The sequence below is a fragment of the Anomaloglossus baeobatrachus genome, chromosome 4, assembly GCF_048569485.1.
Source record: "Anomaloglossus baeobatrachus isolate aAnoBae1 chromosome 4, aAnoBae1.hap1, whole genome shotgun sequence".
In the NCBI taxonomy this organism is placed as follows: Eukaryota; Metazoa; Chordata; class Amphibia; order Anura; family Aromobatidae; genus Anomaloglossus; species Anomaloglossus baeobatrachus.
Window position 1 is genome coordinate 38122669 of NC_134356.1, and position 15951 is coordinate 38138619.

The 15951-nt window shown below is 49.6% G+C and overlaps 1 protein-coding gene across 1 annotated transcript in view; it reads left to right on the forward strand.

Moving 5' to 3' along the window:
• RAD51AP1 (RAD51 associated protein 1) overlaps positions 1–15951 on the forward strand; it is a 66554-nt gene that overhangs the window by 48515 nt on the left and 2088 nt on the right. The window contains exons 5-8 of the mRNA XM_075344251.1: positions 2633–2722; positions 10659–10814; positions 13428–13574; positions 15396–15533. Coding sequence (XP_075200366.1) covers positions 2633–2722; positions 10659–10814; positions 13428–13574; positions 15396–15533 — 531 coding nt within the window. The remainder of the gene's footprint in view (positions 1–2632; positions 2723–10658; positions 10815–13427; positions 13575–15395; positions 15534–15951) is intronic.

Below are 15951 nucleotides of genomic sequence, written 5' to 3' on the forward strand. Positions count from 1 at the left end.
ACGACGCTCCCAGGCAAAGTTATGGCCCATATTCCATGTTGGGATATTGTCCATAACTCAAGCCAGGGGTGGAGCAGTGCTCCCTGTGAGGTCACGAAGGTAGGAGGAGACCTGGATTTGCCCAGGTTGATAACCCTACTTCGGCCATTTTCCAGTGTTCTTTTCGCTGGGGGCACGTGTAGGAAACATCTGTGGGAAGGATCCTAGAAACCTGGCCTACAGCGCCCCCCTGTGGCCAGACGCAACAAGGTAACTGCTGGAACTGTGTATGCCTGTTTGTAACCCATGCTTTGATTGTAACTGTACTCTGACATATGTATATTCTGTAGATTCCCTATTGTATATATTGTAGTTTCTAGTGTGCTTTAGGCTGATTAAATTATATAATTAATCTTGGGCTGTTCTGTTATCTCGATCTTGAATCCCACGTCTGTGTGTTCGGCTAATAGTTACCGTAAATCGGTTGGTGGCAGCGAATTGTGCCAAGGATTATTGTGGGGAGGCCAGTGAGATACGGGGAGATTTTATATATTCCGCCCGCGGAGGTCGGGGGAATATATACCCTACTCTCACCGGGGACCCTTCAATAATCGGCATAAGTAGTATAGCGGCCTCCTTGCTTATTGTCGGGCAATTCCATAATTGGCCTGACTATAAGAGGGGCGCTAGAGAGCGCGTCACGTGCTCTGTCTGTCGGTCGGGAGGTATAAAGGAGGGGTGACCCCCACTTGTTACCCCCCGATTGTGACGTACTGGTAGCCAGCGCGGGGGATTTCTGAGTGACCCCCCCGGTGGTTTGTGACAGGTGGTATCCCCCTTTCATCTGAATCAGGATATCTCCTTACCCTCTTTTTGTCCTCATCCAGTTCACCAGTGTGAAAAGGATCTGCACTTGTTAGATCTGGTGAGAGCACTCAGACTCTACATTTCTCGTACGGCGCCCCTGCGCCGTTCGGATGCACTCTTTGTCCTTGTCGCTGGCCAGCGTAAAGGGTCACAGGCTTCGAAATCAACCCTGGCTCGGTGGATCAAGGAACCAATTCTCGAAGCTTATCGATCTTCTGGGCTTCCGGTTCCCTCAGGGCTGAAAGCCCATTCTACCAGAGCCGTGGGTGCGTCCTGGGCTTTGCGGCACCAGGCTACGGCTCAGCAGGTGTGTCAGGCGGCTACCTGGTCGAGCCTGCACACTTTCACGAAGCACTATCAGGTGCATACCTATGCTTCGGCAGATGCCAGCCTAGGTAGGCGAGTCCTTCAGGCGGCGGTTGCCCACCTGTAGGAAAGGGCCGTGGTACGGCTCTATTACGAGGTATTATTTTACCCACCCAGGGACTGCTTTTGGACGTCCCAATTGTCTGGGTCTCCCAATGGAGCGACAAAGAAGAAGGGAATTTTGTTTACTTACCGTAAATTCCTTTTCTTCTAGCTCCAATTGGGAGACCCAGCACCCGCCCCTGTTCCCTTCGGGCTGTTGTTCTTTGTGTACACATGTGGTTCATGTTGAATGGTTTCAGTTCTCCGAAATTCCTTTGGATTGAATTTACTTTAAACCAATTTATAACTTTTACTCCTTCTTGCTTTTGCACCAAAACTGAGGAGCCCGTGATGCACGGGGGGTGTATAGGCAGAAGGGGAGGGGCTTTACACTTTTAAGTGTAATACTTTGTGTGGCCTCCGGAGGCAGAAGCTATACACCCAATTGTCTGGGTCTCCCAATTGGAGCTAGAAGAAAAGGAATTTACGGTAAGTAAACAAAATTCCCTTCTTTGTACGATCCGTAGCATCCGTTGCATGCGTCACACAACGCAATGCTACGGATCCCGTCCAACGCAAGTGTGAAACTAGCCTTACTTTAATACAGATTATTTCTCTACTATTGTTTCTGGTTCCTTTTTGTGTTAAATTGGTTTGGTTATCTGCATCGGCGCATACGTTGGAAACCCATTTTGCGGGGGTTTCGGACGGAAGACCCAACGGAACCACTGAACGGAGATCGGAACGCAGTGTGAAAGGGGCCTTACATAGACATCTATGACATACCCGGAGTTTTACCGATTTTTTTTTTTTCAGACCCGTCTACTTTAACCCCAGTGGAGACGTCCGCCGCTCGCCTGTTCCGTGTCCCTTTTGTAGCTTCTTTTACTATTTGGGCCATTCTAATCATTGAAAACAAACCTTCTCTGAGGTCAGAAGAGTCCAGTAAGGCAGAATGTCTGTGAAGAACTATTAACCCCTTTATGCACTTTGATGTAATAATAATCCGAGGCTTGATAATACGGTGAGACGGCCGTGATATCCCGCTACGGCATACAGCGGCACTACTGCATCCATACGATCACCAGTAGGAGGATGGGTGTAATCGCAGCCTCGACCAAGAGGACGCTCTACAAGGGGGTGTAAGCCATGATCGCCAGGGCTGGTGCAAATTCTGAGAAGAAGGGTCCCTCCGACTGGAGCAGCCTAAGAAATATGAGAGTTCCTCAATTTTTAGTATCAATAATAATGTAAAAATCCGAGTTATCGACATTTCGGTCTTGTCTTCATTCAGGCCTTTGCTTTGGTGTCTTTGTTTTGCCTCCGGTGCACTTTTTGTGATTTGCTGTGTTTTTTTTCTCTCCTTTGTGTTATCCAGGAGCCGCAGACGACGCTTATAGGTTTATTAAAGATCCCGACGTGTCTGATGCGTCCTTTTCAAATTGCAGCGTTAACAGCAGCACGCTGGGTAAGTTTTGTTTTTTTTGGGGGGGGGTTTGTGTTTTTTTTCTGCTCTACAGTGAAACATATATGGGGGGTCATTCAAAAGTACAACTAGTTCCACACAAAAAAAAAACAAACAAGCTTCCAATCGTCCTTTAACCACTTAACGACCCATGACGTACAGGGTACGTCATGGATCGTGTGCCGGTAAGCCCCGCCCCCTGCCGCCGGCAGGCGGCGATCCGCGCACATATCAGCTGTTATCAACAGCTGACATGTGTGCCTGCTAGCCGCAGGTGGAATCGCTTCCACCCGCGGCCATTAACCCTTTACATTTCGCTGCCAAAATCTGGCAGCGATATGTATATGGGCGCCGCCATGACAGTCACTTACCCCGTCCCCACCGGAAGTCACATGACATGATCACGTGACTGTCGGCGGTTGCCATGGTAGCACAGGGTCATGTGATGACGCCTGTAGCTAACATGACTCACTTCCTCTCAGTGCCGGAATACAGCCGGCATTGAAAGTGAAGCCGCAAATCTGCAGTTCTCAGCTCTGTAGCTGAGATCTGCAGATAGTGCAGAGCGATCGGATTGCTGATCGCTATAGCCCCCTAGGGGGACTAGTAAAATAAAAAAAAAGTAAAAAAAAAGTTTTAAAAAATTAAAAAAAAAATAAAAAAACCTAAAAGTTCAAATCACCCCCCTTTCACCCCATTGAAAATTAAAGGGTTAAAAAAATAAAAAATACACACATATTTGGTATCGCCACGTTCAGAAATGCCCGATCTATCAAAATATAAAATCAATTAATCTGATCAGTAAACGGCGTAGCGGCAAAGAAATTCCAAACGCCAAAATTACGTTTTTTGGTCGCCGCAAATTTTGCGCAAAATGCAATAACAGGCGATCAAAACGTAGCATCTGCGCAAAAACTGTACCGTTAAAAACGTCAGGTCGAGACGCAAAAAATAAGCCATCACTGAGCCATAGATCCTGAAAAATGAGAATGCTACGGGTTTTGGAAAATGGCGCAAAACGTGTGCCACGTTTTTTGGACAAGCTTGTCAATTTTTTTTCAACCACTTAGATACAAGTAAACCTATACATGTTTGGTGTCTACAAACTCGCACTGACCTGAGGCATCACATAGACATATCAGTTTTACCATATAGTGAACACAGTGAATAAAATATCCCAAAAACTATTGTACGATCACACTTTTTTTCTTCAGCGCTCTATTGGGAGACCCAGACGATTGGGGTATAGCTACTGCCCTCCGGAGGCCACACAAAGCACTACACTAAAAAGTGCAAGGCCCCTCCCCTTCTGGCTATACCCCCCCGTGGTATCACGGGTTCTCCAGTTTTCAAGCTTTGTGCGAAGGAGGTCAGACATCCACGCATAGCTCCACAGATTTTAGTCAGCAGTAGCTGCTGACTATTTCGGATGGAAGAAAAGAGGGCCCATATAGGGCCCCCAGCATGCTCCCTTCTCACCCGTGGATGGTGTTGTAAGGTTGAGGTACCTATTGCTGGTACAGGGGCTGGAGCCCCACATGCTGTTTTCCTTCCACATCCCCTTGTAGGGCTCTGTGGAAGTGGGATCCTGCCGGCCTCTAAGCTCTGACGCCGGACTCCATCCACAGACCCAGTTGAACCTGATGGATATGGAGCAGGAGTACAATCAGGGACAAGGCCCTGCATCATACAGGTACTCTGTGTCCCCGGCAGGCACAGACACACTCCGGGCTGGCTGGGTGTTGTAGTGCGCCGGGGACCGTAACGATTGAGTTGGTGTTCCTGCAGTTTACTGGGGGACTTTTGTGTGTGGGAACGCAGCGCCGACCCCCACTGGACCGGCGGCGCTGCTGTGACTTGTAGTGCGCCGGGGACACGCCGACCGCGCTTTTACGGCGGCGGCGTTTATAAATCCAGTCCCCGGCTTTTGCGGCCTAGCTCCGCTTCGTTCCCGCCCCCACCCTGTCAATCAGGGTAGGGGAGAGACGCTGTTTCGCAGCAGCGACGAGGGCTGGAGCCTGATTTACATGCTCCAGCCCTCTCACTAGGCACAGAGGGAAGCAGGCTTCCCGCTCTTAGCCAGGAACGCCCAGGGCCCGCCCCCCCTCCTCTCCCAGGACGCCGGCAGCCATTACATGCAGTCTGGCTGGAGGAAGGACGCAAGGCTCTGGGAGACCTGGACTAGGGGGCTTTTGGCGACCACACACCCGCTCTTAAGCGGGCGGTAAGCGGCATTTCAGCTGGCCCCTCTAGTGCCTCAGTGTGTATTGGTGTACTGTGTCACCAGATATATATATTTATTTATTTCTTGCACTGTGAGGTCGCTTCCTGGCTGGATACCCAGATCGCTCTGAGGAAGCAGCAACATGTCATCCACAAAACGCAAGGCTGCCAAGGCTAGGGCTGTGTACACTGCGTGTGCTGCATGTGGGGCTGCTCTACCAGCAGGTTCCAAAGACCCCCATTGTGTGCAATGCTCAGATCCGGTGCTGCTTCGCCAGCCGGAGTCCGGAGGGGTAGTGACCCAGGCTGAGACGCTTGTAAGTCCTGCCCCGGTGTCAGGGACAGACTTTGCAGTTTTTGCTGATGGAATGTCTGTGACTATGGCAAAAATCCTTGAAACTTTGCAATCCATGACTGGGGCTCAGTCTATGGACACGGCGAGGTCTCTGTCCTCTAATCCCCCTCAGTTGGAATTAATCCAGACTGCAAGGGGGTCCCCGGCTTCCCAGGCTGAGTATTATGACTCAGATGATAGCCCCAGCCACCCTAAGCGAGCTCGCTGGGAAAGACCCTCAACGTCATCACACTGCTCAGGGTCTCAGCGCAATCAGTCGCCCTGTGATGCGTCTGAAGAGAGTGATCAGGAGTCTTATCCTGGAACCCCTCTCAATCTGGATACCCCGGATGGGGACGCCATGGTAAACGAGCTTATCTCAGCCATCAATAGACTGTTGGATATTTCTCCCCCAGCTCCTTCTGCAGAGGAGGCAGCTGCAGAGCAGGAGAAGTTTCGTTTCCTCTATCCCAAGCGTAAATTGAGTGCTTTCTTGGATCACTCTGACTTCAGAGAGTCAATCCAGAAACACGACGCTCATCCAGAAAGGCGTTTCTCTAAACGTTCTAAGGATACACGTTTTCCTTTCCCCCCTGATGTGGTCAAGCGCTGGACCCAGTGTCCAAAAGTAGACCCCCCGATTTCCAAACTTGCAGCTAGATCCATAGTTGCAGTGGAGGATGGCGCTTCACTTAAAGATGCCAATGACAGACAGATGGATCTTTGGTTAAAATCTGTCTATGAAGCTATCGGCGCGTCGTTTGCTCCAGCATTCGCAGCCGTATGGGCACTCCAAGCTATTTCAGCTGGTTTAGCAAAAGTGGATGCTATCATACATCCAGCGGTGCCGCAAGTGGCGTCCCTTACCTCGCAGATGTCTGCGTTTGCGTCTTACGCTATCAATGCGGTCCTAGAATCTACCAGCCGCACCTCAATGGCGTCCGCCAATTCGGTAGTTTTGCGCAGAGCCTTGTGGTTAAAGGACTGGAAAGCAGATGCTGGTTCCAAAAAATGTTTAACCAGCTTGCCTTTATCTAGAGATAGACTGTTTGGCGAGCCATTGGCTGACATCATTAAACAGTCCAAGGGTAAAGACTCTTCCTTACCCCAGCCCAGATCAAGCAAACCTCAGCAGAAAAAATGGCAGCAGAGGTTTCAGTCCTTTCGAGGTTCGGGCAAGACACAATTCTCCTCGTCCAAAGGGACTCAGAGGACGCAAAGAGTCTCAGATTCCTGGCGGGCTCACGCACGCCCCAAGAAAGCAAATGGAGGAACCGCTTCCAAAGCGGCTACCTCATGACTTCCAGCCCCCCCCCTCCGCATCTCCGGTCGGGGGCAGGCTCTCCCGCTTTTCCGACATTTGGATGTCACAGGTCAAAGACCGGTGGGTGACAAACATTTTGTCTCGCGGGTACAGAATCGAGTTCAGTTCTCGTTCTCCAGCTCGGTTCTTCAGATCCTCCCCACATCCAGACCGAGCAGATGCCCTGCTGCAGGCGGTGGACTCCCTAAGAGCGGAAGGAGTAGTGGTTCCTGTACCGCCTCAGGAACAAGGGCGAGGGTTTTACTCCAATCTCTTTGTGGTTCCAAAAAAGGACGGCTCGTTCCGTCCTGTTCTGGATCTAAAGCTGCTCAACAAACATGTGCACGCCAGACGGTTCCGGATGGAAACCCTCCGCTCTGTCGTTGCCTCAATGTCTCAAGGAGACTTCCTTGCCTCAATAGACATCAAAGATGCTTATCTCCACGTGCCAATTGCTACAGAACATCAACGTTTTCTACGTTTTGTGATAGGAAACGACCATCTTCAGTTCGTAGCTCTGCCATTCGGTCTGGCGACAGCCCCCCGGGTCTTCACCAAGGTCATGGCGGCGGTGGTAGCAGTCTTGCACTCTCAGGGACACTCGGTGATCCCTTACCTAGACGATCTACTTGTCAAGGCACCCTCTCAAGAGGCATGCCAACTCAGTCTACATGCTACGCTGGAGACTCTACAGACGTTCGGATGGATCATCAACTTTCCAAAGTCGAATCTGTCTCCGTCACAGTCGCTAACGTATCTTGGCATGGAGTTTCATACTCGAGCAGCGAGAGTGAAGCTTCCGCTGAACAAGCAGCGGTCCCTACAGACAGGGGTGCAATCCCTCCTTCAAGGCCAGTCGCACCCCTTACGGCGCCTCATGCACTTCCTCGGGAAGATGGTGGCAGCCATAGAAGCAGTTCCCTTTGCGCAGTTTCATCTGCGCCCACTTCAATGGGACATTCTCCGCCAATGGGACGGGAAGTCAACGTCCCTGGACAGGAAAGTCTCTCTTTCCCAGACGGCCAAGGACTCTCTACAATGGTGGCTCCTTCCCACCTCATTGTCTCAGGGAAGATCCTTCCTGCCCCCATCCTGGGCAGTGGTCACGACAGATGCGAGTCTGTCAGGGTGGGGAGCAGTGTTTCTCCACCACAGGGCCCAGGGGACGTGGACTCCGCAGGAGTCCACCCTTCAGATCAATGTTCTGGAAATCAGGGCAGTGTATCTTGCCCTACTGGCCTTCCAACAGTGGCTGGAAGGAAAGCAGATCCGAATCCAGTCGGACAACTCCACAGCGGTGGCATACATCAACCACCAAGGAGGGACGCGCAGTCGGCAAGCATTCCAAGAAGTCCGGCGCATTCTAATGTGGGTGGAGGACACAGCATCCACCATATCCGCGGTTCACATCCCAGGCGTAGAAAATTGGGAAGCAGACTTCCTCAGTCGCCAGGGCATGGACGCAGGGGAGTGGTCCCTTCACCCGGACGTGTTTCAGGAAATCTGTTGCCGATGGGGAGTGCCGGACGTCGACCTAATGGCGTCCCGGCACAACAACAAGGTCCCGGCATTCATGGCGAGGTCGCGCGATCAAAGAGCTCTGGCGGCAGACGCATTAGTTCAAGATTGGTCGCAGTTCCGGCTCCCATACGTCTTCCCACCTCTGGCACTCTTGCCCAGAGTGTTACGCAAGATCAGATCCGATTGCAGCCGCGTCATACTCGTCGCCCCAGACTGGCCGAGGAGATCGTGGTATCCGGATCTGTGGCATCTCACGGTCGGTCGACCGTGGTCACTGCCAGACCGACCAGACTTACTGTCCCAAGGGCCGTTTTTCCATCAGAATTCTGCGGCCCTGAACCTGACTGTGTGGCCATTGAGTCCTGGATCCTAGCGTCCGCAGGATTATCTCAAGGAGTCGTTGCCACAATGAGACAAGCTAGGAAGTCAACGTCTGCTAAGATCTACCACAGAACGTGGAAGATTTTCTTATCCTGGTGCTCTGCACAGAGAGTATCCCCTTGGCCATTTGCATTGCCCACCTTTCTTTCCTTCCTGCAATCGGGGTTGGAAAAGGGCTTGTCGCTCAGCTCCCTTAAAGGGCAAGTCTCGGCACTATCTGTGTTTTTTTCAGAAGCGTCTAGCACGTCTTCCTAAGGTGCGCACGTTCCTACAGGGGGTCTGTCATATTGTGCCCCCGTACAAGCGGCCGTTAGATCCATGGGATCTGAACAGAGTACTAGTTGCTCTGCAAAAGCCGCCCTTCGAGCCTCTAAAGGACGTTTCCTTTTCTCGCCTGTCACAGAAAGTGGCGTTTCTTGTTGCGATCACATCGCTTAGGCGAGTGTCTGAGCTGGCAGCTCTGTCTTCCAAGGCTCCCTTCCTGGTGTTCCACCAGGACAAGGTAGTGCTGCGCCCCATTCCGGAGTTTCTCCCTAAGGTCGTATCCTCGTTTCATCTTAATCAGGATATATCCTTGCCTTCCTTTTGTCCTCAGCCGGTTCACCGGTATGAGAAAGACTTACGTTTGCTAGATCTGGTGAGAGCACTCAGAATCTATATTTCTCGCACGGCGCCTATCCGCCGTTCAGATGCACTTTTTGTCCTTGTCGCTGGCCAGCGCAAGGGGTCGCAGGCTTCTAAAGCCACCCTGGCTCGATGGATCAAAGAACCAATTCTGGAAGCCTACCGTTCTGCTGGGCTTCCGGTTCCTTCAGGGCTGAAAGCCCACTCAACCAGAGCTGTGGGTGCGTCCTGGGCTTTGCGACACCAGGCTTCGGCTCAACAGGTGTGCCAGGCAGCTACCTGGTCGAGTCTGCACACTTTCACCAAACATTATCAGGTGCATACCTATGCTTCGGCGGATGCCAGCTTAGGTAGAAGAGTCCTGCAGGCGGCAGTGACATCCCCGTAGGGGAGGGCTGTTTTGCAGCTCTAACATGAGGTATCTCTTTACCCACCCAGGGACAGCTTTTGGACGTCCCAATCGTCTGGGTCTCCCAATAGAGCGCTGAAGAAGAAGGGAATTTTGTTACTTACCGTAAATTCCTTTTCTTCTAGCTCTTATTGGGAGACCCAGCACCCGCCCTGTTGTCCTTCGGGATTTCTTGGTTGTTTGCGGGTACACATGTTGTTCATGTTGAACGGTTTTTCAGTTCTCCGACGTTATTCGGAGTTAATTTGTTTAAACCAGTTATTGGCTTCCTCCTTCTTGCTTTGGCACTAAAACTGGAGAACCCGTGATACCACGGGGGGTGTATAGCCAGAAGGGGAGGGGCCTTGCACTTTTTAGTGTAGTGCTTTGTGCGGCCTCCGGAGGGCAGTAGCTATACCCCAATCGTCTGGGTCTCCCAATAAGAGCTAGAAGAAAAGGAATTTACGGTAAGTAACAAAATTCCCTTCTTTTGTAATTTTTCCGCACTTGGAATTTTTTTTGCCGTTTTCCAGTACACTATATGGTAAAACTTATGGTTTCATTTAAAAGTACAACTCGTCCCGCAAAAAACAAGCCCTCATATGGCAAGATTGATGGAAAAATAAAAAAGTTACGCCTCTCGGAAGAAGGGGAGCAAAAAACAAAAACGCAAAAACGGAAAGTGCCCGGGGGCTGAAGGGGTTAACAGGAAAATTCCAAAATTACGCTCTTGAAAGTGCAGAAAAAAAAAAAAATCGAAAAATTGCTTGGTGCTTAAGGGGTTAAAAAGTTTTTCTTGCTTTTAGTTTTTTACGCACAGTATCGCTTAGCTGACGTTGGCTCAGCCTGAGGGATCTGCTGTTGTCCTATGTTTTTGTTGATATATCTGCGGCGGTGACGTCACGACTACAGGAAGTGACCGCTGCAGACAATCACTTGTCTCAGACGTGATGCTGATCTTGACACGATCCCTGAACTCGGCGAGTAGCAGTAGGACACAAGATGCATCCCCTTTTTTTTTTTGTTCTTTCCACTGAGCTTAATGGTAAAAAAAAAACCAAAAACATATGTAAAATTCATAACCCCCTCCCGTTGTTGATCGCTGCCCGTCTTTTGAACCTTTTTTCTCTGACGGTGGGGGATCACTTTCTGCGTTCCTCCGCAGGTCTGGACGAGATCACAGATGATAACGAGGACCCGGATCGAGGCCGAGGTCGCAGACAAGCCGCGTCCAAAGCCATCACTGAGCAGAGGAAACTCCTGACGGAAGAAAGCGCCGACGAGGAGGATGGCGATGAGTTTAATCCCGACACAATGGCGGGTGCGTACTGGCCCCCTGTACACAAGAGGAGCAATGGGGGAATAAGTACACGTCTGTCACCTGCAGAAGACAGGACTATACACCGGATATAGGAGGACATGGCCGCTACTTGTAGTATAGGGAAGAATGCAACTTCTGCCCTCCCGCACTCATCAGCTGACTTTAAGGGGTTCTCCAGGATTCTTACTGTGATGGTCTATCCTTAGCAAAGGTGATGAGTATCAGATCGGTGGAGATCTGACCCCCGACACCTCCACCAATAGCTGTGTCAGGATACACAGTGCCGATATACCAAAGCGCCACACACTGTGCTGTGGCCATTCTGAGGTACTGCAGCTCAGGTGACATTCGCTTTAATACGGGCGGCAGTATCAGATAACAGCCATTACGCAGTTCTCAGAGCGTTACGACAGACGGATGTGTGTCCTGATAACAGCTGAACTCCCAGCGACCTGATACTGATGACCCATCCACAGCATAGGCAGCTAGAATCAAGCATCAAGAGGAAAAGGGAGAGCCTTTGATATTAATGGTGACTGAGCACTACCATGCTCAGGTGCTCGATACTTGTAACTAGTGATGAGCGGGCACTACCATGCTCAGGTACTCGATACTTGTAACTAGTGATGAGCGGGCACTACCATGCTCAGGTGCTCGATACTTGTAACTAGTGATGAGCGGGCACTACCATGCTCAGGTGCTCGATACTTTTAACTAGTGATGAGCGGGCACTACTATGCTCGGGTGCTCGATACTTGTAACTAGTGATGAGCGGGCACTACCATGCTCAGGTGCTCGATACTTGTAACTAGTGATGAGCGGGCACTACCATGCTCGGGTGCTCGATACTTGTAACTAGTGATGAGCGGGCACTACCATGCTCGGGTGCTCAGTACTGGTAACTAGTGATGAGCGGGCACTACCATGCTCAGGTGCTCGATACTTGTAACTAGTGATGAGCGGGCACTACCATGCTCAGGTGCTCGATACTTGTAACTAGTGATGAGCGGGCACTACCATGCTCGGGTGCTCGATACTTGTAACTAGTGATGAGCGGGCACTACCATGCTCGGGTGCTCAGTACTGGTAACTAGTGATGAGCGGGCACTACCATGCTCAGGTGCTCGATACTTGTAACTAGTGATGAGCAGGCACTACCATGCTCAGGTGCTCAGTACTCGTAACTAGTGATGAGCGGGCACTACCATGCTCAGGTGCTCGATACTTGTAACTAGTGATGAGCGGGCACTACCATGCTCGGGTGCTCGGTACTCGTAACTAGTGATGAGCGGGCACTACCATGCTCAGGTGCTCGATACTTGTAACTAGTGATGAGCGGGCACTACCATGCTCGGGTTCTCGATACTTGTAACTAGTGATGAGCGGGCACTACCATGCTCGGGTGCTCGATACTTGTAACTAGTGATGAGCGGGCACTACCATGCTCGGGTGCTCAGTACTCGTAACTAGTGATGAGCGGGCACTACCATGCTCAGGTGCTCGATACTTGTAACTAGTGATGAGCGGGCACTACCATGCTCGGGTGCTCAGTACTCGTAACTAGTGATGAGCGGGCACTACCATGCTCAGGTGCTCGATACTTGTAACTAGTGATGAGCGGGCACTACCATGCTCAGGTGCTCGATACTCGTAACTAGTGATGAGCGGGCACTACCATGCTCAGGTGCTCGATACTTGTAACTAGTGATGAGTGAGCACTACCATGCTCGGGTGCTCAGTACTCGTAACTAATGATGAGCGGGCACTACCATGCTCAGGTGCTCAGTACTCGTAACTAGTGATGAGCGGGCACTACCATGCTCGGGTGCTCTGTACTCGTAACTAGTGATGAGTGGGCACTACCATGCTCAGGTGCTCAGTACTCTTAACTAGTGATGAGTGGGCACTACCATGCTCAGGTGCTCAGTACTCGTAACTAGTGATGAGTGGGCACTACCATGCTCAGGTGCTCGGTACTCGTAACTAGTGATGAGTGGACACTACCATGCTCAGGTGCTCAGTACTGGTAACTAGTAATGAGCGGGCACTACCATGCTTGGGTGCTCTGTACTGGTAACTAGTGATGAGCGGGCACTACCATCCTCTGGTGCTCAGTACTGGTAACTAGTAATGAGCGGGCACTACCATCCTCTGGTGCTCAGGGGCATGGTAGTGCCCGCTCATCACTAGTTACGAGTACCAAGCACCCGAGCATAGTAGTGCCCGCTCATCACTATTTAATATCTTCTTGATTGCATGAATTTTGGCAATATTGATTTATTCATTTACCATCTTTTATGTATCACAGTACATGGCAAAATGAGCTCCCAATGAATCAGTGCTAGAGCTGTAATGCTGCTGTTCTAAGCTGATTCATGACCTGATAAAAGTTGATCATTGGTGTAATAATAAACTGTGGCTTTAGAGCCTGCTGTGAGCTCACTGACTGATTCACTGTTCCCTCTGCTGTCCACTATGCACAGTGAAACATAGAGGATGTAGAAGCCAGATTGCCGCTTTTAGTCATGTGCTATCGCAAAAAAACCCAAACCACTTGCGTTCAATGAAACAACAACCTCCGGCTAACCCCGCCCTCGCCTTCTCTTATTGCAGATGAGGACTCTGAAAGTGACGTGAGTTTTAGTGATGAAGATGAAGAATTTGAGGTTAAAAAATCTAAGAAAACGTCAAGTAAAGTCACTAAACAAAAGCCGAAGAGCGGAAAAAAGGAGAAGAGCGTCCCAAAGGCACAGAAAGCGGGTGAGAGGAGCTGAGCGAGTGCCGATCTGCCCCATCAGAGGAGAGGGCTGCAGTCACATTGCTCAATTTCTCCTCTTTTTGGGCCTCATGCTCATCACTGACTGACACACAGATGTAGGAAAATGCTGGGGATAGTCTCAGTATGAGGACAGTACCCCGATAATATACAAGGGCTGTACGTCACACAACCTAAAGATGTGGCAGGGAGGACTGCACACTGCCCGGCATCCACCTGAAAAGGACTCTTGTCCTTTTCAGCTCCAAGGCAGTCACAGTATATGCCATACAACAGGGGTCAGCAACCTATATATCATGTTTTCTAAGTTTTTCTGTTCCCTTCCTATAAAAAAGCAACAGTCTTGTAATGTTAGTTCTGTACATGAGGCATTATACTAGACACTCACAGTTGTCAGCAGTCTCATTATCATCATAGACAAGATTTCAATGATTATAATAAAACATCTATATACAATAGATAACACCCATCACAATAGGTGATGTCACATCTCACCTCCTCCCCCTCCTGTACAATGACTGCTAACACTTCTATATGCCGTAGATAACACAGGACCCACCATCAACAATAGGTGATGTCACAGCTCACCTCCTCCTGTACAATGACTGATAACCACCTTTATATACAGTAGATGATACAGGATTCAGTATAGGTGGTGTCACAGCTCACCTCCTCCTGTACGACTGAGAACACCTTTATATACAGTAGATGATACAGGATTCACTATAGGTGGTGTCACAGCTCCCCTCCTCCTGTACATTAATTGATAAGACCTCTCTCTACAGTAAATTAGACAGGATCCACCATTCAAAATAGGTGCTATCACAGCTCACCTCCTCCTTCCTCCTGTACAATAACTGATAACACCTCTATATACAGTAGATAACACAGGATTCACAATAGATGGTGTCACAGCTCACCTCCTCCTGTACAATAACTGATAAGACCTCTATATACAGTAGAAAACACAGGATTCACAATAGGTGATATCACAGCTCACCTCCTCTTCCGCCTGTACTATAACTGATAACACCTCTATATACAGTAGATAACACAGGATTCACAATAGATGGTGTCACAGCTCACCTCCTGTACAATAATTGATAACTCTCTCTACAGTAAATTAGACAGGATCCACAATTCAATAGGTGATATCACAGCTCACCTCCTCCTGTACAATAACTGATAAGACCTCTATATACAGTAGAAAACACAGGATTCACAATAGGTGATATCACAGCTCACCTCCTCTTCCTCCTGTACTACAACTGATAACACCTCTATATACAGTAGATAACACCGGATTCACAATAGATGGTGTCACAGCTCACCTCCTGTACAATAATTGATAACTCTCTCTACAGTAAATTAGACAGGATCCACAATTCAATAGGTGATATCACAGCTCACCTCCTCCTGTACAATAACTGATAAGACCTCTATATACAGTAGATAACACAGGATTCACAATAGATGGTGTCACAGCTCACCTCCTCCTGTACAATAATTAAGACCTCTCTCTACAGTAAATTAGACAGGATCCACCATTCAATTCAATAGGTGATATCACAGCTCACCTCCTCCTTCTTCTGTACAATAACTGATAAGACCTCTATATACAGTAGATAACAGAGGATCAAACATTCACTATAGGTGATGTCACAGCTCACCTCCTCCCCCCTCCTGTACAATGATTGAACTTGCCTAAAGGTGAATACAGAAAGTGATGTTGCTGGTAAATCATTAATAGTGTAGGAAGCCACATTGCGATGTGGATGATTCTTACTTCACCTTTCATCCCTCAGTGTCTCCGAAAACAGTGACCGTGAAAATAAAACCGATGCCAGCAAAGCCGAGCCCCGTCAGTTCACCCGCGGCTCCTAAATTGGTGTTGGACAGTAGCCCTCCAGTCAGCGTGAAAAGACCGGCATGGACGCCTCCAGGTAAGATCAGGCATTATTTCTCATTTTTAGCCAGTGGCATGATTGTGCCTGTGCATCTTATATAAGGAATATGGCGCAGACCGTCCTCCACCTCAGATCTGTTCACAGCCTCCATAATCGTAACGCATCCCCCCCATACCTGCAGGTTGTTTCCTTCTTACGGTCAACAATCATTAACCAACCATATAACAGCAGTGACCTGAGCTCCAATCGCTGCCTAGCCCTTTAAATGCGAAAGACTTAAAACTTAGAAACACTACTGTAAGAGCGAGCTCACTGACAGACACTCAGTCAGCTCATTTGAACCCCTTCACGACCATGGACGGATATATCCGTCATGGAGCGTGTCCCGTTAAGCCCCGCCCCCTGCCGTGGCGTTGATCAGCACACATGTCAGCTGTTTTCAACAGCTCACATG